Source organism: Dunckerocampus dactyliophorus, chromosome 8 (assembly GCF_027744805.1).
Source record: "Dunckerocampus dactyliophorus isolate RoL2022-P2 chromosome 8, RoL_Ddac_1.1, whole genome shotgun sequence".
Lineage (NCBI taxonomy): Eukaryota > Metazoa > Chordata > Actinopteri > Syngnathiformes > Syngnathidae > Dunckerocampus > Dunckerocampus dactyliophorus.
This window is the reverse complement of record NC_072826.1, coordinates 4,792,055-4,814,785: the sequence shown is the minus strand read 5'-3', so window position 1 is coordinate 4,814,785 and position 22,731 is coordinate 4,792,055. Positions and strand designations below refer to the sequence as shown.

General features: G+C 41.1%; 1 protein-coding gene across 3 annotated transcripts in view; it reads right to left on the bottom strand.

The window, feature by feature from the left end:
- Positions 1 to 22,731, bottom strand: part of bsnb (bassoon (presynaptic cytomatrix protein) b) — an 82,667-nt gene that overhangs the window by 50,607 nt on the left and 9,329 nt on the right. For all 3 annotated transcript variants that reach the window (XM_054783788.1, XM_054783789.1, XM_054783790.1), the window contains exons 2-3: positions 20,093 to 20,483; positions 470 to 1,231 (exon numbers count right to left, since the gene is read on the bottom strand). In XM_054783788.1, coding sequence (XP_054639763.1) covers positions 470 to 1,231; positions 20,093 to 20,483 — 1,153 coding nt within the window. The remainder of the gene's footprint in view (positions 1 to 469; positions 1,232 to 20,092; positions 20,484 to 22,731) is intronic.

The following is a 22,731-nucleotide window of genomic DNA, read 5'->3' as shown; positions in this document are numbered from 1 at the left end:
TAAAGACATATGAGACAACCCACATTGTCTATTGATGAAGAGTTGTGTCTCAATACTTTTGCCCAAATAGTTGAATAGTCTTGACTGATCAACATCAAGATTATCTACCGCTTCCAACCTAATAAGGATGTATTTCCTGTAGATTCAGAGCGACAAGGTACATCACAACCTGGAACATTACTCAGCAAATTACACCAAAGTCCCTAATGGAGCATGAAAATAGCCGTTGCAAAGGGAGGTGAGAAGGGGCCATGTGTGGCATTTGAAGGAACCTGAAGCCAAACACTCCATCATCCACACAGGAATCCTGACATTTTGTCACTGACATCAGACACAAATTGGTAACTACACAAGCCCTTGGGCTGTAATATGACACAGCATCTCTCACAGGGGCTTGTCGATAACTCATTTGGAGAAAATAAGCATGGTGTGCAGAGTGTTAGATGTACACACCAAATTAGAAACTTACCTCCACTAGGTGAGGAGTGGGGTTGAATCCGCACATGTTGCACACTTGGGAGTGGCACTGAGTGCAGGTGTTATAATTGGCTTGTTCTGTTGTGTTTCCTATGTTGAGGGCCGCCTTGCAAAGAGGACAACAAACTTTGGGTTTAGAGGAGTTTGGAGGAGCGGCTTGCTGCTGCTGCTCAGATGGAGCTCGAGATCCTTGTGGTGCAAGTTGAGGTTGAGGTTTAGGTGCCCCTGGTTTGGGGGCTTGCTTTGGGGGTGGTTGTTGGGGTTGAGTAGTCTCAGATATAAGCGTACTGGCTTGGTTAAGGAGAGAAGCACCAAAGCCAAATAATTTCCCAAAAGTCTGCTCAGGGGGTGGGGGCTGTCGTGAGGGAGAGCTGCCTGCACTTCGTGTCTGGTCCTGGCGGGGGTGATGTGGCTGGTGGGCGGGGGAGTTTCGGGACAAATCGGGCTGGGATGGGGCTTTGGCCATGCCAGGGAGAGGCACTGCCCCTGGGGGGAGCTTTGTCGCTTGCTGAGCTGGGCCAGCCGGACCAGTCTGTTTGGAAGGGCCGGGAGCTGGATGGGTCTGCCCTGGGGGTCGGGCCTGAGGAGGCATCTGTGTCTGAGGGACGGGCTGAGACGAAGCATCGAGTCTAGGTTCTGGTTTGGCAGCATGAGAAGGAGAGTGTATCTGTTGTTGACTCTTGGAACGTGGTGTGGTCATATCCATCCCCAACGCTCTCTGCATCTGACAATTCAGGCAAAGCCACTCCTGTACCTGTGAAAGATACAGCGGTTCCTTTAGTCTGCAGGTATATACCAACAGTACCCAAATATAAGAAAAGATCACATGCAAAATTCATATTTTTTAATCATGTTTTCAATATCAGTTACTTCATAGAGTATTTCATTCATCATATTTCTTAGTTGCGCGACAGTTGTTTAATGACTTGGCTTCACTGATCACCATTATCTTCAAATTAGCACCATAACGCCTCATCTGTTGTTTGCTAAGGGTGCGTTCACATTTGTCATGTTTAGTTCGGCTCAAACAAACTGTGGTGTGTTTGCTCTGCTAGTGTAAAGTCTTGTTGGGTTGCATGTACATGCAGTCCTCGCATCACCACGTTCTGTGTAACTACGCACTGCCATAAATAATTAATACTGCATAAAAGGAAAAAGATTAGTTATGTGCGCCCGGCAGAAGAATACGTAGAGGAAACTGAGGAGGGACAATGTCACTTTCATTTTTTTTTGTTAACTTTTTCCCTTCATGATGGCTCCCAAGCAAGAGGCAGTCTCCTCTGATCGCAGTGCGTCAAAGAAAAGGAAAGCCATCACCATGAAAGTGAAATTAGATGCTCAGAAAGTTGAGAAATGCCGACCAACATTGGCCGCATTCTTGGTTTAAGCCAGGGGTCGGCAACCCGCGTCTCTGTGGCTCCCTTTGCAATGCTCAAATATTTTTTTAACACCCGAGTGGGGAAAATGCACATTTTTGAAATGAGTAAAAAAAATTCTGTAAACTTTCTGTAAGACTGTGAATGCATCCTGGCTGAGTTCAGACTGGTGATTGGATTGGCGTGCGGAAAGGGAGCCGGTGTTTGCCTGCCTGCATTGGGTGAGAGGTGACAGACCATCAATATACCTCTCCTCCCAAAAAAACATCTAAGAAGAAAAAAGAGTTTTTAATTCTGCACGGACACATTTCTTTGTGGTTTCTTCCAACCGTGCTGGCTTACCTTCATGCTTGATATGTGGCGAGAAACAAGAAAAAACGCTGAAAGACATTTTCAAAAGAAGCACTCAACACTTTCTGAAAAGTAGACCTAAATTAGACTTTCAAAGTAGACCTACATGTGTAACAGTGGTCATCCATGCAGTTCAGCCCTGCACACGCTGGGATCCAACCAGCGACCGCAGTCCACTGATTGATGGGCTCCACACACGTGAGGCGACGTTAAAAATTTTAATCAAATTCATTTTTCAAATGAATTAACCATGATTAATCACCATTTGCAAGTGTGTGTGAAATATGCCCAGTTTTACTGTATTTTATGAAGAGAAAGATAAAAGACAGGACAGGATTATATATATTTGTATGTATTAACAGCTCCAAATGAACTGAAACTTTAAATCAAGCTAAAAGATAGCACACATGCCTGAAAATCTATTTGCCTAACACTAGTTTTTTAATAGTAGCACAACATTTGAATCACACTTTGACTGTCTTATTGTGAGCAATGAGGGGTTAGAGACGTGTTTGTGAGTTGGAGATACATATATGGTGTTGGGATTGTACTGCTGTTGATGGGTTCAGGTCAGAATAAAGTTATAAAAGAGGAGAGATATGTGATTTTAACATTACTTTTAAGAAAAGTACAATTCAAAGATATAAAAAATATATGACAATACTTTAATTTCTACTACGTTACCTTGCATTGCTCCTCACAAGGTCTCTTCTACACTGTTAGTATGCACCCAACCTCACCTCCACCCACCAACACAAAGAGACTGTATGACTGACAAAAGGGCTCACTCCATTCATGCCGTTGTTCTGTGGAACAAATGCGCCAAGGTGCTGAAACCAATGCACAGAGTGAAACCTCTTCCTGCCTGACATGCACGGGCATGGCAATATACTGAGGCTGGCAAAATTATGGAATTGATTTTCATTTATTGTGTGATTCATTTATTATCGTCCCAGGCCTAGCGCCTAGTTTTTTTCTGAATGAGAAATCTTGTCACGTTTTCATCTTGAGATCTTGTAACACCCATCCATCCATCCATTTTCTATACCGCTTCATCCTCATTAGGGTCGTGGGGGCATGCTGGAGCCTATCCCAGCTGACTTCGGGCGACAGGCGGGGTACACCCTGGAGTGGTCGCCAGCCAATAGCAGGGCACATGTAGACAAACAACCATTCACACTCACATTCATACCTATGGACAATTTAGAGTCGCCAATTAACCTAACATGCATGTTTTTGGAATGTGGGAGGAACCCACGTACGCACGAGGAGAACATGGAAACTCCGCTCAAAAATGCCCAACGGAGATTTGAATCCAAATCTAAAATTATATATTTTAAATTATATTATTATTATTATTAGATTTTATTCATATTGCATTGAGTTTTATTGCATTGAGTGTTTTTCTTTTTCTTCTACAATTGAGCAACTGCAACCGAGCAATTTTCCTTGTGGATCAATAAAGTCTAAGAGATGTTGTGACACACCTAGTAAACATTTAGCCAGAAACAAACATGTAGGACATCAATTTGGCAGGCAAGATGATTTTTTCTGATTTTTCTCAATAGAACCATGACCGCCTAAGATTTTGTCATCTTCTTGTGCCTTTTGTTTGTCTCTTCTTTTTTGTGCTGCTTTCAACCTATCTTCTCATTGCACATGTTGCCTTCCTCATTAAAATCCTCCCACCATTCTGCGCTTTTTTTCTTCCGCTCTGGTCATTTACTTTATCTCTCTGCCGGGCAAACTTGTCACTTCTTGCTTGGCTCCGTAGAGGCGCATAATAAGGTGAGAGATGGAGAGAGGCCCCTTCCTTAGTGATGGCACATGGCCATATGGAATAATTGGCATCCCAGTGCAGCGTAGCTGCCTTGGATTTGTGCTCATTGCATAACATTGGAGCTCTTGACAGGTAAGGACCCACAACAACTCATGTGAGTATTAAAAATGGAACCATCACGTATTGGCCAATTGTCTTAAGTACTGTAATGATTGCCTCATGCAGTACAGTCGTCCCTCGCAATATCGCAGTTCGATTATAGCTCCCTTGCTATATAACAGGTTTTCAAAAATTAATTAATAATCACTGTTTCATGATTGAATAGGTCCCATTTGCAGTAAATATGCATATTTAAGCAAATTGTACATATTCTTGGCCTAAATTAGGCATTTTCAAGTGTAAAAATGGCTAAATGATCTAACTAAATGAACAAAATACATGTATTACATGTAATACATGTAAGGCAGAAGAAGCATTGTAATTGTGAATGTAGTATTCTACATTGGTGTCGTGTTCAGTGAGACTGGCACTAGACTCCTCACTGAGGTTCCCTTGGGAACACGTTTACTGTGACACTGCTGTCTACTATATTGGCTAATACGAGTATAAAGCCATTTAAAGCTGCAAGGAAGTATGCTAGAAGTATGCTGTCCATAAAAAAACAAAACAAGGAACTGCTAACATGTGAGTCTATGTTATCTTATTTACGTCTAATATGTCGTATTTTCTCTGTTTATATCTACTATATTGGGTAACAGGAGCGTAAAGGTGACCATAGTGGTGTTATTTCATGTCTAGAGGGTTCTAATAATTTTAAAAAACGTATTCAGAAGATTGTAAACAGGTTTTCTATGCCATAACTATGAAAATATTTCATTTATTAATATTGAATCCTACTTGGCAGAAATTCACTTATCGTGGTTGGGTCTGGGACCAATTAACCACCATAAACAAGGGATTACTTTGGGGTTTAATAACAGTGGTGTGTGTTATGTTTTGCTATTATTTGTTGTAGCGCTACCGCAGGATGCAAAGACATGTAAGTTGGTGTAGTCAAAAAGGTCTTTATTATCCAAAACTGATCTCACTAAAAGCGGTACGACTCACCAAGGCTGACACAACAAAAATACAAAAATACAAAAGTCCAAAGCAAAGTAGAAGTAGAGGATGACATAAACTCTACCATTGAAATCACTTCCAATTATCCTACACAAACGTAATGGTCCAGCATTGTCCCAGTGACCTTGCTGTGCTTCAGAAGCCTGCTGATTACTATCGAGGAACAACTGAGACCGGTAGCTGCTGCGTAGCTCATTTATGATGTCATCAGCGGTTGACTGTCAAAAATGTTAACACTAAAACACCACTCTATTCTAATCATTTGTCTCACACATCTTTCTATCTGCCGTAATATCTCGACTACAGAGAGAACTGGTATGTAAACCGCACCCACTAAATTCAAAGAGAAAAAAAGGATTTATACAGCTATAGGCCACACATGTCTATAAGCCGCAGGTGTCCACACGTCGGAGTCTACCAGAAAAGTCATTCATCCCCGTCCTGCTCCTGAACTACAACCACCAAAGTCATCTTCTTAAGCATCACAATTGAACAGCCTTATAATTCCTTCATGACACACTTTGTCAGTCTCTCCCTCTCTTTTTTGTTGTCGCTCTTTGTGTCACTTTTGTCTCCAGCCATTAGCCATTTAGCCTGAGTTAAAGCTTTTCATCACGCAGTAGTCCAGGCTTTTGAAACCTGTTGGTGATAGTGGACGGTTGGTGGTCCGAGTAGTCCACACAGAAGCTGTAGTTATTCTACACTTAATCAAACTTACTTAAGATGTGTCGAGATCGCTGCAAAAGACTTCAAAACGTGATATTAGCTTCCACTTCACTTGTCCATGTCCATGTCAGGACTACTTACTGATGCATCATGGGAAATATATTTTTTAGCCATAAATTAGCCACCTCACTGTACAAGCCGCAGGGTTCATCATCGTTGCCATTGTGCTCCATAGCCACTTATTTCGAGTTCTGTTTGGGGATAAACAGCTGGCTCCATAGTAAAAGGAAAAAAAGCAAATAGTTTGGACTGACTCTCAGTGCGCCATGTCCTCATGAAACGCCATCCCTTCTACTGCATACTCCTAGAAACTCTGAATCGACTAAAAACGGCATTTGGCACACTTGGGAGCGCCACCGTGTCAGATGCGCTAATCACTTCAGCTAAGACAAAAGTTACGGCTGAGGGAATGAAGTCAATTGAAAAGGCAAATGGGTCTGAGGGCGAGGTTGCACCAGCCAGGTGAGCAATGCAACGCTTTTCAGAAGTTAAAGCAGGATTTATACAAAATTGCACAAAATGAAAAGTCATTCTCAGTCATTCAGTGGGTCAGCACGGCACAGAGCACGTCACACGCACAGCAGCATCCGAGCCTCTGCTGGTCTCCCATTAGGCCTGGTACGACAATCAATAAATCAATGACCTGCATGATAAATAAAAAGGAACTGGATAATTTCCTGGCCTATATATACTGACGTGTGCATGTGTGTTTGTTTTCTCCTCTCTCTCTACCGAACAGGCTGAATGACAAGACGGTTCAGTCTGTGCATCTGTCTCAACACGTGGGCCTGTTGGTTCTATAGTGGAATGAGCAGAGTGATTGAACACTCCTGTCAGTCAAATATGAATAAAGGCACGGAAGCAATGGTTTCTAAGGCGAATGCCACAGCACCAGTGTGACAATATTTCACTTTTAAGCAGAATGGACAAGGTGAGCCCATGAACATAGATGAGCCGATTGGTTGTGGCATTGGTTGGAAAGTAGTGGCGACGAAGAAGGTGATTACGACCAACATGCATGTGCACCTCAAACACAACCACCCTGTTCAGTTTTCCCAACTGGAAAAAAAAAGCTGCAACTGGAGGTGCAGCAGAGCCTTCTTCCCGACATGCAACGCTTACTGAGACTTTGGTGGGGAGGGATGTCCTGATCCACATTTTTTAGCTTCTGATCCGATCCAATTTTTTTTCATATTCCTGCCGATCCGATACGGTACCGATCGTTTTTTTTGTTTGCTTGTTTTTTTAAATAATAATAAGCTTTTTGTTACGAAGACGAATTGAATATGGTTCTGAAAATAGCTCTTCAAAGCATTAAAAACAATGCAACCAAAGTATTGCTGAATGTACTTTTTTATTACACAGCATGACCAACAATACTGTTTGGCTTTTGCAACAAACCTCTGCGAGGCAGGTCCTTAATCCAATAAAAGAGCCAATAAAAGTCAATTCAATAAAAGATAAAACTGAAAAAATGGGTGCGCAAAAATACTTTGAGGGTAGGACTAATCATTTGACATGGTTATAGATCATTGTGGTGTGGTTTAGAATATATGACATTTTTTTATTTAAGTGCAATTGTTTTCTAAAAGAGACCATCTTATTTTCATTATGGTTTCTTTTGTTTGTTTAATTTATTATACCATATCTTATCATTACATTCATAAAAACATGGTGTCAAAATAATGTTGACAATAATATGGTTTATCTGCAATAACTTGTAGGCCAATTATCGTCCAGCAAAATGTGTTATCTCCTGCCAATCCTGAATGCGTGGTTCTCTCTTATCAGTCAGCGGGGAAAGTGTCAAGCCTGGGTAGCAATGTGGACAGAATGTGGAGCAACACAACATCATCCAATCATAGATTCACAAGTGGAAAATCCTCTTTCTGTCATTGCCATTGTTTATTTTTTTCCTTTGCAAATTACAGTCGGGATAATCAAATAAGTTAAGCTCATTGGGAGGGTGAAAAAACAAGGAATGCAGCTGCAGGAACGGCAGGCAACTATTTATCACTTTCATCGTGCCTCTGCCTGCCTCCGCCTCGTCTCTCCATTTCATTTCTCCCTGCGTCCCCCTTGTTATGAGGCAATCATGTGGATCTTTATGAAATCTGATCAGCACAGAGACGAGCCTGCCGCTCACTACGGCTCTCTGTCCTACGATCCTCCGCCTTTTTACTTCGCCATCGTTATTTCTCTACCTTATCTCGCGTCATTCCATCTGACTCTCTTCCTACATATTCATCTGCATCTCAGTTTTGATAGTCAACCGTTATTCCTTCCACCATGGAGGTCACGTTGCATCGTCATCTGTTAGTTTCATTGTTAATGAGCAGGATTACGCAAAACAATTATAAACCAATTATTTAAAAAAAGAACTCAGTCTCACAGCTGGCCTGGGAACGCCTTGGGTGTCCTCCAAGTGGAACTGGAAGAAGTGGCCAGAAACCGGGAAGTCTGGACTTCCATGCTGAGACTGCTATCCCCGTGACCCCGGACCCAGATAAGCGGATGAAAATTGAATGAAATGGAGCATTTAAAAAAATAATGAATTAATTTTCAGTTATATTAATTAATTCACAATCAGTTAATAATTTTATATTTATGTAATTCTGGCCATACTTCATACAGGCATTGGGGTGCTATTCATATGTGACTCCTTTTAACAAACTCATTTTCTTTCTTCTAGTCTCCCTCTGCTTTTAACTCTGGATGTTTTAAAGAAAGAAATTCCTTATTTGTCTCTAGCTGCCTCCCCTGAAGTTCCTGCTTTTATACATCAGTATAAAACGGCCTCGGTCTACATACAATTTCTGTTCCTATGACGGAGATGTCAGTGGGGTTTATTGTGTAAGTCGGAACTTACATCTACATTTACACTGACTGCAAGTCACTCACACAGGACAGGGAACACATTACTGGAAGGGGCGCTGCGAGACAAGGAGAGACAGGCTTATCGGGAGGAAGAAGTCTCAATAATGAGACCACTGCGCTGATTAGTTATCACTGTCCATTTCATAGGAGCAGATGCTTTCACAAGTTCAAAGATAACATCTTTATCCTTGATGATGGTCGTGGCATTTCAGCAGCTTGGACAGGGCATGCAGTCACTTTTCACTTTCACTTTCTTTGACGCACTGCGATCAGAAGAGTCTGCCTCAAGCTTGGGAGACATAATGAAGGGCAAAAAGTTAACTAAAAAGAGCAAAAGTGACGTATCCTTCCTTGGTGTGGGAATGTAAGTAGTTCTCTTTTTCCTTTTGTACGGTATTAATCATTTACAAGAGTGTGACATAATCACAAAACCGCCTGTATGTGCTGCAGTGCTCAACGGTATGTTCTAAAACTAAAGACTTCATGAGGAACCAAGTTGTGACGTGAATACACTACAATAAACTAAACTTGTGATAGTTTTGTTGTGAACGTTTGGAGGCTTCAGCATCACTACATTGTAATATTTATGTCATGATTTTAGTTTTTAGATGTTTTGCTATTTGACTTAAACTGTGAAAAGCTTTAAGAAAAGACCTAAAAACTGCAGACAGGTCCATCGTGAAAGTTACATCCCTGCTCAGAAAAGCAAGATTGGTCAGAAAGAGAAACAAAGGTGAAGAAGAGCGTGCAGTAATTAGATATACAGCTACTTAGGATGCAGTAGTCTATCCCTTCCTCTCAAATTGGGCCAAAACACATTGAAATTCTTCCTGTTGCTTCTTTACTGTCTGCGGTAATCTCTACTTTGCAGTCTTGATTTATGTGTGAAAGTTCACATGGTGCTTACACTAATACTGTATGTAGCAATGTAAGCACCCCTTCTGTGTGCTGGGGTCTCCAAGGGACAATAGGGGTCCAAGGTTTTACATGGCAAGCATACTGGAGTTTAGCACAGGATCTTTTTTATACTGTATATCCACACCTCAGCATAATGGTATAGTGTACACATCAAGTGTCTTTAAAGTACACTGGATCTGACAATGAATACTGTACAAGGATCTGCTCCTATGAAAATGACAGTGATAACTATCGTTCAATTGATATTATCCACCAATATTGGATAACATATCATAGTGTTATCGTTTTTGACGTGCGCTACAGAGTAGCATGCTTGCTAGCTCAGTATTGTCCATAGTGTGGAACTATTTCCAACTATTTCACCTTTGGATTGTAAATACGCAACTTGCAATGACTGTATAGTGTGACGTTTTGCTCATTGTGTAATGCGGAACAGGTACCACTGCACGTGCTTTACAGCGACCAGGCAGGAAACAGAAAACCAAAATAAGAGCACAGAACAGGAAACAACGTGGAAAAGAAGAAAAAACAAAACTAAAGTCGGACCTGTCATGTGAAATGTGACATTAAGCGCTGGTTATGCGAGGGGGTATTAAGACTCTATAACCTGTACAGTCGGCCCGTGCCACTTTGTGTTTCGAACGTCGCTCCCTCACTCTATCACAGTTTTTAATACTTAATTAATTGATAAACGATGTCTGTTTGGTGGTTGACAATGGTCTATTATTAGTCCAAAAATATTAAAAGAGATGTCATATGTAATATTGTGGTCACTAGGCCTCAGTAATGTTACTACTGCATGGAGTCGGTCATGGCATGACATGACATAGTGAAAACAACTTCTCCTCCCATTCCGTGTGTAAGTGGTAGGTTTTTGGCTTCTTACTTTGTCCTTTTTCCCCACTCCGTTTGAAACCCTTTCTTAAGTTTAGAATAACTAAATTGGAGGCTAACTAGTTGGCTCGCTAGCATGTTATGCTTAAAGCAGCAGTGATCCCGTAGCCTGTGCATTAGAGTTGCAATGTGTAAACAAAAAATAATAAGAATGTAAAGGTGACTATAGGGGTGTTATTCATGTCTACAGGGCTTTAAAAATGGTAAAAATTGTATTTAGAAAGTCACAAACAGGTTTTCTAGGCTTGAACTATGAAAATATTTTATTTAATTAATATTGAATCCTACTTTGTGGAAATTCACCTATCACGGTTGGGTCTGGAACCAGCATAAACAAAGGACGACTGTATTGCATATTGCTGTATTTGTCTTATTTAGCGTTTCCAGTGTTGATTTCTGAAAACCATCCAGTGATATCAGAGTAGAAGAAGTATAATGTGTTCATTACACAACATTAGTTTGAGGGAAGAGCCACTGCCTATGTCGGTATCAGTTGATACCGGTATTGGTAATAAAGTGCTGAAAAACATCGGATATCGGTGAGAAAGACAAAATCAAGTATCTCTAATTGTGACCTTATTTGGCTTTCACTGAACTGAAGTATGTCTAATTGTCAGAGATAAGCTAGTTCAGTGACCAAAGATAAACTATTTCCATTTTTTTCAAACATCAGCAACAAAGAAAACCATATCTAACATATTTCATGTTGCAGAACCCCATCCAACTTTAGTGTGAGGAAACTTTAAATGCACTGAATTCGGGGGATAATAATTAAACCAGTGTCCCAGATTTACTTTCTGGCAGTGTTCCTTGCAACATATTTCAGTATATGCAAAATTCAGAGAGAAGAGTCTCCGATGGATTCTTGACCCACTTCATACTGTTTGTCCACTTAAAGCTCCGGCTTGACATTATAGGCCAACGCGCTTAACACTGACATTTACTACATTTACAGCGAGGGATAACATGGACGCTTGGTGATAAATTATGAATACATTTACTTTAAGTGTCTTATCTGACTTGCAATGAAAGGATTTTCTGTCAATTACAGCAGAGAAGTAAAACATTTGGGACACATAATCAAAGTAATAATTGCTTCACTGTTTTAAATCCGACTTTCATCCAAGAGGGAATAAAAACCAAAATCAAAAACAAGCCTTCCATAACTCACAATATAACCGGAAGCAAAAACGTATGAAATACGTAAATGTGAAATTCAATACAGTCCTGCTCATAATGTTAAGAGCTGTTGAAAAATGTGAAAAATGTACATTTTGCACTGTTGGATTTTAAGAAGGTTCTAAGCTGAGCTTCAAAATGTTTTCCACACGGCACAGTGAAGGGGGCGCCATCATGATCCTTCAATGGAACCTTCAAGTTGTGCAGGGGCGTCAAACGGCAGCTGGCTATGTGGAGATGCTGCAGGGGACATCCCTCATGACTGAAGGCCCTCGTCTGTGTGGTAATGACTGGCTTTTTCAACAGGACAATGCTGCACTTCACAAAGGACTTCTTCCAGAGGAATAAGCTCACTCTTTTGAACCATCCTGTGTGTTCCCCTCATCTAAATCCAATGGAGAACATTTGGGGATGGATGGCAAGGGAGGTTTACAAAAAGTGACATCAGTTCCAGACAGTGGATGCCCTCCGTGAAGCCATCTTCACCACCTGGAACAACATTCCCAATAGCCTCCTGGAAACACTGGCATCAAGCATGCCCAAACCCATTTTTCACCTCATTAACAAGAATGGCACAGCTACTCATTACTCACTCCTTTTTTATACATTTTATTTTTTAGCTATGGTCTAAAACTTTTGATCAGCTGATGAACAGCCTATTACACTTTAATGCTGCTTTGCAATAAATTGCATTTTTGTCTCACTTCCATTAATACTTTTTGCATTTTGAAGCTCGACTTAGAACCTCCAACAGTTTAAAATGTACATTCTTGCAATTTCAACTGGTTGTCACTTTTCAGATCAGGAGTGTCTAAGACAGAGAATTAACATTTGTGGGTTGGAAACATTTGATTGAATTTAAGGGGATTAGTTGCTTAACTACCAACCTGATGGACAATAGAATTCGCTAACTGTGTGTTACACAGAGTTCTTCAGCAGAGTCTTTTGTGTGGGCGCATCTGTTAAACAGTTCCTCCGCTCGTGGGATTGTTGGTTAAAAAAAAAAAAGACTGCGAAAGGAGGAAGTTCCAAAGACAACCTTCAAACAGGAGCATTAAAAAGTAATCACTGCAAGCAAAGCATAGAATAAATCCATCTCCAGAGAGCTTGGGAGCTGCTGACGCTACTCTTCACGGCAGATAACACCAAGCTCCGTAGAGATTTGGGTTTCAAGGGTGTCCTTCAGCTGTTGTTTTACACGAGTGTTCACATATAAGCTGGAAGACCTAAATCAATGTACACTCGTCCCTCGCTACATTGTGGTGTGAACATCTTACGGTTTTTCACAAGGTAATTACTTAATATATGATTGCTGTTTCCTGGTAGAATCTGGCCTGTTATTAGTAGTAAAAAAAATTTAAAAGCATATTTAAGCAAATTGTACTTATTCTTCGCCTAAATGAAGCATTTTCAATCATAAAAATGGCTAAATAACTAAAATACAAATACAAGGCAGTAGAAATGTTGTAACTGTGAATGTAGTATTTATTCTACATTGGCCACTCGATGTCAGTAATTGTTTGGTGAGATAAGCACCCAACGCAATCACCAGGACAGGCATTTATTGCAGGTTCAAATGATCTCACAACAGGCATAATGACACAATGTCACCTAGGGAGCAAATTTACTGTGACACGTACACAAGAGCAAGAGTTTTATTTAGGTCTTAAATGGCTTAGTTACTCTTATTACGTATCTAACTCATGCAACGTGTGATGTGTGAGTCTGTGTTATCTTATTTATGTCTAATATGTCTTATTTTCTCTGATTATATCTACTATATAGGGTAATAGGAGTGCAAAGGTGACTATAGGGATGTTATTTCATGTCTAATAATGTTAAAAACTGTACTTAAAAGATCGTAAACAATTTTTCTATGCCATAACTACAAAAATATTCCATTTATTAATGTTGAATCCTACTTTGTGGAAATTCACCTATCACGGCAGAGTCTGGAACCAATTAACCACCATAAACGAGGTACGAGTGTAGTTGCAATAACTCTTTTGTGTTTTTGTGGTTTCTTTGAGGATTGGCACATCAGGACCAAACCGTCATTGCAAGGTAGGCTCTATTCATAGAAACTACAGCAATTACAAAGCACATGCTACCCCTGTATTATAGTAGGGGAGCATATTGTCATGAGGGAATTTCTGTGGTACTTTATCTCTCTAAGCATTACTTCTCTATTCTATTATTCTCCCTCTCAGAGTCTGTCTCATTTCCCCCCAGTTCTGGATTATACTTCTGGTCTGAAATAATGAGCAGCCTTTCCATACTGAATGGACCACCTTCCTCACAGCCATTTGCAGGTGATATACTTCATGTACTTTGTTGTCATCTATGTCCAACGTCATGATTATCCGCAGTTTCATCTGCAGTCACATCATTGAGAAAAAGACAGGTATTTACTTTATACTAATTTTTCAATGGAAAATGCACATGAGACTTTATGGTGGCTGGCAATAACCAAATGTGGAACCTCCCTTGGGTTCCAGCACTTTAATCAGCAGTGCAATCTTTCTGTAAATTGAAGGGAAATCCTCTTCGGTGAAGATTGGGCACATATTGTCCCTGCAATACACAGCATGTTGAGTCAGAAGGAACTGGGGACTACACTGGAACCTTTGAGGTCAAATTCAAACTGTTCCATGACGACAATTTTCCCCATAGAAAATAATGGAAATAGAAATAATGCCTTCCGAGGTGAAACTTATTTATCCAATAATATTTTAGCACTCTTAGGTTTTTGGCCCGATATTGGCAAAAAATGTAGTATCGGCCAATATTGGTATGGGGTTTTTTCCCTATAATGATAGCCAATATAGCCCTTTAAGCACCAACATTTGCAAAATTGCAGCATTGCTGCATCATGTAGTTAATACTGTGGCACTCACAAATCGGTGAGGAAGAAGTAAATATATCTGGCGGTCTAGTCCTTCCACCACAGGAGATATGTGATGTTACACATATCGGTATTGGTTGATATCGGAATAGAAAATTGAGAGTTGGACAATATCGGTTATCTGCAAAAAAGCCAATATCAGACATCCCTAGTTTTTGCTGTCAGGAAAACCCGGAACTTCTGTCCAAGTGAGGGGGATGATAGATTTTTCTTATGTTTGGTGTTCATGGGACACATATTGCTGGTAGAACATCATCAAAAAGTCACTTTTGACAAAAATAAAGAGAACAAAAGGACAAAGGTACCAGTGATAATGTCACGACACTCACTTCACGAGACAAGATGATGCACGAGATTGGGCCTGCGAGACGAGATTTTAACATTACTTTTAAGAAAAGTACAATGAAAAAATATTTTAAAATATGACAATATATTGCAATCTACTAGTGTAATTTCTACTATGTTACACTCTTCTGCACTCTGTGTGTATGCTAGCGGCCCCGCCTCCACCCACCGAGACAAAGAGACTGTATAACTGACAAAAGAGTTCACTCCGTTCATGCGGTCGTTGTATGGCGCAAAATGTGCCAAGTTGCAGAAAGCAATGGCACAGTGCACAGACTGAACCCTCTTCCAACGATAGACAAGGAAAACAGACACGCATGGACATGGCAATATATTGATTATACACTTCATTGTCATTTATTGTGTGATTAATTACTTGTTTTATTATTTTCCCAGGCCTAGTGCCCACGAGACGAGAAATCTTGTCACGTTTTAATCTCCCCTCATCCCTATTCAATGCATGTAATCCATCTGTTTCTCAGGATTGTCTTGATCAGCATTGATTGGTGAAAGAATATGTATCAGTATCATTGACAAATGATAACTCTACATTAAATATGCTGCTGTGGGGCAAAAGCCAAATCCATGCTAAGTAGGTTAGGGTGGTAAATCTTCACATCTCCAGAGGCAAGGCGCTTTCACTCTGTGTTGCTCTCTCAGCATCTGACAAGCTCACCAAGGCTGAGCCATAACATCCACCTCCGCAGTCCTCTGTGCTGCCACGTTTGCCTCCTCTGCCTGCGATGAGCTATTCTTTACTGTGTCTCTCCACACATTACTCTCCAACTACTGCACAGCGTCACCCACAATACTAACTCAGAAACCAACCAACCTGCACCAAGGTTTAAACATTTGTCACCTGCAAAATCAATGAGTGAGCAGCTGCAAGATAGGATTGTAATGCTTTTGCAGCACAAGAAGCTGAGACAGTGTGTGAACATGTAAAATGGGATTTTCCATGTTAAATTTCAAATTCATGCAAATCTGCAATCTGAATCACATCCAGACTAAACTTGCTTTGACATTCCGAATTCTTGCTTAAATGTTATAACATCCTTACAGGAATACCGTACAGAATACCAACAATGTGCCATTTGTGTACGCTAACTCTTCTGTTGTTGAAATGCTCACTGCGCACAAAAAAGTGACAATTTGTCAAAGCATGCACCCCTACTGGTATGAGTATAGGGGCATGCTGAGAGCTGGCATCACTCCCATTATAGAAGCTGTTACTTTTTTCCTCATGCTTTGAACACTGGGGCTTGTACAGTGATGTGGTAAATTTATGGGAAAAAACTACATTTCCCACAATGGTTAGAGTGCAGCTTCAGCAAGTAATGATGTGGATGAGTGAAGTGGAAGCTAATATCTCGTTTTGAAGTATTATGCAGCGATTTCTGATACATCTTAAGTAGGTTTGATCAAGTGTAGAATTACTACAGCTTCTGTTTGGACCGCTCGGACTGCCAACCGTCACCAACGGGTTTCAAAAGGCTGGACGACTGCGTGATGAAGAGCTTTAGCTCAAGCTAAATGGCGAATGGCTCGAGACAACAGTGACACAAAGAGCGACAACGAAAGAGAGAGATGGACAAAGTGTGTGATGAAGGAATTACAAGGCTGTTCAATTGTGATGCTGAAGAAGATGACTTTAGTGGTTTTAGTTCCCAAGAGGAGGAGGAGGATGGCAATAAATGATTTTTCTGTTTAACTAGGCATCTTACACGCACTGTTCTGTTTATTTAATCAAAAGTTTAAATCTTTCTGCATACTAAACATCCCATGTTACGATACGGACGCCTGCGACTTATAGACAGGTGCAGCCTATATACTGTATGTACACATCTTTTTTTCTCTTTAAATTTAGTGCGTGCGGCTTACATACCGCTGTCCGGAAATTACGGTAGATGTTTAGAGTTGACGTAGTTGTTATTATTCCCCCACACAGTGGAACCTTGGCTAGCATCATTAATTTAATGACAACAGTTTTTTTTCTGAACGACAAATTGTTTTAATCTCCCCTAATACACAGAGTGCAGAACAGTGTAGCGTAGTTGAAATTAAATTAGTAGGTTGCAATATATTGTCATATAGTTTTTATATTTTATACAAAGCAAACAAGTCCTTTTAAGCAGTTGTAAAAACACACACTCACACTTGCATTTATGCCAACACGTTAGTCCATCCAGTTATATACTCTGCAGTACAAACACTCAACCTTTCACACCTACAATCCGAGTATTTACTCAACCTGCAGCTGTGCTCTGCAAGCCTTCAGGTCAGCTTAAGTGACAATGCATCTTGGCTGCAATTTTCAACATGAATCACAGGCAGATGATGTGAAACTTTGTGACAGATGACACAGCCACACTTGACTCACAGTCACAGTGAAGCATGGCCTAATTCAAATTAGGCAAGTGATTTATTTTGGGAAGACAGCAATAATCTTTCTCTCTCCTCCTCTACCTGTTGACAAGCAATGACTCTGAAGATGCATTTCAATGATGGGGAGCTGCTGGGGAACTGTTCAGTGGGGTTATAAAGAGCTTTTTGGTCCTAGCTCGCTCGGGGCTTCATTTGGATGCTCACTAGTGTCTCCTAAGACGGATGGAGTTCATTTTTTCTAGTGCTGAATGCTATTTTTACAATGTAACGGCACCTAAAAACGGAGGCACATGGACCAGTGAATCATGTTGCCTAATCAGAGGTGATGACACATTGGAAGAAGTCTGTGACAATCTCAGTTATTTACAGTCTCTCACAAAAGTCAGTACATTGCTCATATTTCAGCAAGCATTTTATTACAGTAAACAGTGGTGCCTCTGTTTTCGTACGCCCCCGGTTTTCGACAAAATTGATTGTCAAAAATATGTATGTAATCATTATGGCCAGACAGTGCACCTAACAAACTAGTCCCCTTTGTACGAGCAACATTCCACGGAATCGAATGACCAAACAAATCGTCCACGCGTTGGTGACTCGGTCTCTGTGAAGAACGGATGGTGGTTCTTTTACAGTTGGGACACTATAGACTCAGGGTGTCGATAAAAAGGTGAGGAGATTTGTGGTTTGGAGAAAAGCTGGTGAGGACAGAAGCCAATCAGACTGTGAACTATAGCATGGCTACTATGGATGATAATACAGTCATATGGAAGTGGCAGTGTGCAAGGCGTTATTGGAAGCGTACATTAAGTGATTTATGCACACCTTGCAATCTAACCTACTTTGGTGTTCACAGCGTCGAGCAGAAGCTGTAGTAACTCTACATTTCATCAATTTTACTTAAAGATTTGTCACATCAACCCACGTAGATGTTCGGACTTGTCTGCACCCTTAATCACCGAGCGCTTCCATTGACACTCATTGCATTTGGCTCAGCACCAACTTTCAAGCACCCGTGATCACCTCTTCCGTTTCATAACACACCTCATACATAGAAGAGATCCGTATTGACATTTTAGCCACAAGTAAGGGTGTGCATTTAAGAGTTTCCTGCATCACGCATTTATTCGGTAATTAAATAAAAGCCATCGTCAAAGGTGAAGAATCCACCGAGCAGGCGAGCGTAAGTGAGCTCCATCTCCGTAACGCTATGCAATGCACGTCTGAAAGCTGTAAAAAAAAAAACCTCCACAATGCAACCCAGCCCCTGACCAACAGTGCCAAGAAAGGAGAGCTTGGACACACTCGGATGTCCAAAATGTGGTGCAGGGGCCATCCGTGGAACGTGGCTCATTGTAAATAAAATAAACAAAAACCCAGTAAAAGTTAAAAAAATAAAGCAGAAAGGCATAATGTAACTAGAAAAAGCTAAAATGTTGATACTAATACCTAACAACAACACAAAGATTTGTCTTTATATATATATATATATATATATATATATATATATATATATATATATATACAGTATATATATATATATATATATATATATATATATATATGTCATGTTTTTTATTATAAATCGATTTTTTTATTCATAGAACGCACACAGAACGCTGAACAACTCGGTATCTGTTCCCTTTCGTCATACAATAAAACACTGTGCACCCTGCGGTGATGAGGCGTTCAAGCACATTGCGTATTTCTGAGTGTTCGGTGAATAGGCTTTCAGACAGACTGTTCTTCTTTTATTGAGTACGGCTGCAAAACGACACCAAAGAAAGTTACAAGTGTCAGACTCTGGAAACTAATGAATTTAAGAAAGAACTCGTAGCAAAGTATGAAGTGGCCTTTGCATCCTTTCATTTTTCAGTACGTGGCCTTCACTGGAAAAAGTTGGGACACCCCTGTTCTATATTATTGACCCTTGTAAAGATGCACTGTAAGAAAAAACAGTTGCTGAAATGTGAGGAGGTGTACTCACTTTTGTAAGATACTGTATTGCTCGTCGGATATTCGGTAGGCTGCGTAATGGAAGGACAAACGTTTTGGGACCCGCTAGCAACACTCCTTAGAGTCTCTGCTTCTAGCTAACAGTTTGGAGAAGAAGGCCCTTTTCTGTTCCGACTGGACAGAGCAAGGTCCACTACGGCATGCTTGGATGGATTTGGTGTGAGAAGCCCATTAAACACCTTTGGGATGAACTAGAACAGAAACAGCGAGTCAGCAGGCCCTATATCAGGTCCAACATCACTGACCTCACAAATTCTCACATGCACACACCTTCTACTCCACAATCTTACAGAATGTCTTCCCAGAAGAGCAGACGAAGGTGACCAACTCCATATTTTATTCCATTTACACATCTTGTAGGTGCAAATGGCCACGTATGCCAATACTTTTGTTCACATAGGGTATGACTGACGTCACTATTCACACATGACACCACCTGCCTGTTCGCCATCTGCTGTGGATGTGAGGTTTGAGATGCAGCTGGGAAGGGATTGAGCCAATATCTTAAAAAATTGAAAGGATGTTTGCATCAGCCAAGTATGACGCACCCGACAGTCATACGTACATCCAGTAAGTGACTCATTCACAGTACGTTTATATATATAGTATGTACATACCATCCATATAGAGACCCCCTACTGGGGAAATGACGTGACGCAAAACAAGTACACGGCTTTGCAGTGTATTATGTCACTCCATATACAGTATATCATTATTCACATTCTTAATGTGAAGAGTAGTGCTTACCTCAGTGAGGTGCGGGTTGGGATTGAAGCCACACTGGTTGCACACCATGGAGCGGCACATGGTGCAGGTGTTGAAGTTTGGCTTGTCATCACCAGTGCCAGTCAGGTCAGCCGTTTTGCAGACGGGGCACAGCTTGCTGCTGGGCATGGGCGCTATTTGAGGCACAGAGTAAGGAGAGGTAGGGACGCTGCCTCGGTCTGGGGATACCGAAGGGGACCTCCCGGCCCTGTTGCTTCCCACATCCACGTGCAAGTTCTTCCTGGCCACATGACCGTGGCCCTGCTCTCCCTGGGATGGGGCAGCCAGCGGGGTGTCATGGGAGGCCAACCTGTCTCCTGTTCCATGACTGCCATGGACTCCTGTTGTAGGACCCAGGTCTGATGCAGGTGGCCTACAAGAGAACATACCAAAATCTGTATTTACATGTCTTTTTCATTAAAAAAAAAAGAATCTGTCACTTCCTCACTTGTGTCAAATGGTTAAAGTTCTGGGTTTCATGATGTCATGGACAAAACTGCATAAACCCAGCACTTCACAGGTATGTAAACAACACACGGCCATACTGTGTCGGCAGGAAATGACCACGCTCCAGCACGACTTATGTACACCTTGTCAAGTAGTGTTTACGTCTAGTGCATGACAATACTACGTGCGATGTGCATTGTTCCCACATCGTCACCACCACTTCCTGCATCCGTGAAGCAGTCGTAGCGTTACTCAGTCCCGCTGTGTCCGCTGCGTCCCACGTGACGCCACGCAACAATAGGCATTATCCTTAGCTTCATTAATTCCATTATTTGCAAGGGACCTACTTGACAATTCCCCAACTTGCTCCAAGAGGTGGTGGGAAAGTGAAGCCATTCATGTGAATGAGGCACGCAGACGCACGCTTCGATACGCACCGCCCGCATTGTTTGCACATAGTTTGTGCTGCTTTTGCGCTGCTTTGATGGATTTTACTTGAGCCACATTTGACAGCAGCACTATGTTTCTTTGGTGAACAAATTGCTGTTATATGCTTGTTGTCCTTTTTTCATGTCCAACGGTGTCCACTACAGGTAAAATGATGTGAAATGTTCAATTCTTCATTTCGTATGTCATGTTTGTGGCACTGTTTTTTCAGTGTAAAACTGTGCCTGTTAAAAACCCTCTAACACACCTCTCTGCAGAGATTTTTTTTTTGGTATGAGTGCAGAAACAGTTTTAAAAATAAATAAATAAATAAATAAATAAATAAGGGCCACACGGTGTTCTAGTGGTTAGCACGTTGGCCAATACAGGAACAGCCTGGAGATCGGGAAGACCTGGGTTCGATTCTCCCCTAGGCATTTCTGTGTGGAGTTTGCATGTTCTCCCCGTGTGCGCGTGGGTTTTCTCCGGGCACTCCGGCTTCCTCCCACATTCCAAAAACATGCATGTTAGGTTAATTGGTGACTCTAAATTGTCCATAGGTATGACTGTGAGTGTGAATGGTTGTTTGTCTATATGTGCCCTGCGATTGGCTGGCGACCAGTCCAGGGTGTACCCCGCCTGTCGCCCGAAGTCAGCTGGGATAGGCTCCAGCATGCCCCCGTGACCCTAATGAGGATGAAGCGGTATAGAAAATGGATGGATGGATGGATGGATAAATAAATAAAAACTTAAAATAAAAAAAATGGATTGCCCTCCAAGCATAATCTCCTCTCCTTCCCTTGTCTTTTTGCAAAACTAGGTAAAAGTGATGTTAAATGTTCAGCTGTCTATTCATTTGTTTTGGGTTAACATTTTTGGGTGTCTAGAACGGACTGATTGGATTTACATTATTTTCTATGGGAAAATTTGCTTTGGTTAGAGTCCGCTTTGGTTTGAGTCAGACCTTCTGGAACGGAATAACGACGTTAACCGCCACTGTAACTCATTTTTGGAAAAAGGGCAGTAAGAGTGAGGGGGCGATGTTCAAACAACGAAGGGCCGACTGTAATTTGGCATCTATTGGAGAAGTGCAGAGTTCCAGTAAAAAATTGATTATTGGAGCCACAAACTGTTGGAAGCAGGCATAGACAAACACAGCTCATTAGCATTAAAGCTACGGACGTACAAAACAACGTGTTCCCAGTGGGGCTGACTAAAAGCACTTTTAAACTGTCTCAGTTCCAACATCAAGGCTGGATTTTTGCCAACACACTTCCAATAGACTATTGTGGGACCTCTGAGACATATTTAAAATTGTTGAAGCACAATATGGGACCTGTAAGTCTCATTTAGTCATCAATTATTGAGGTGAGGCCGGACAGGCTCTGGTGATAGAAGATAACAGCATACGGAGTACCGTAATTGGTGTAAAGAAAAGACCGCTGCTCATTTAAGTTGTATCGACAGTAATTGTTTTGTGACAAATTGACTCGACACCTTTCATCCCTTTTGAGATGCGCAGCACATTCATTTGTTGCTCAAACAGTTTTCTCTTGTGCACACTTCCAATCTGAACTTGTTTTTGACAGAAAGTAGTTCAAATAAATAGTTTAACCAAACACTGTTAAAATAAACTGTCCAAACGACAAATTGTGCTAATGGTTTTGATGACATCCATTCTACTCTTCTTATTCATTATTATTCGTATTGTATTGTATGTACTTTATTTATCCCACAGCAGGGAAATT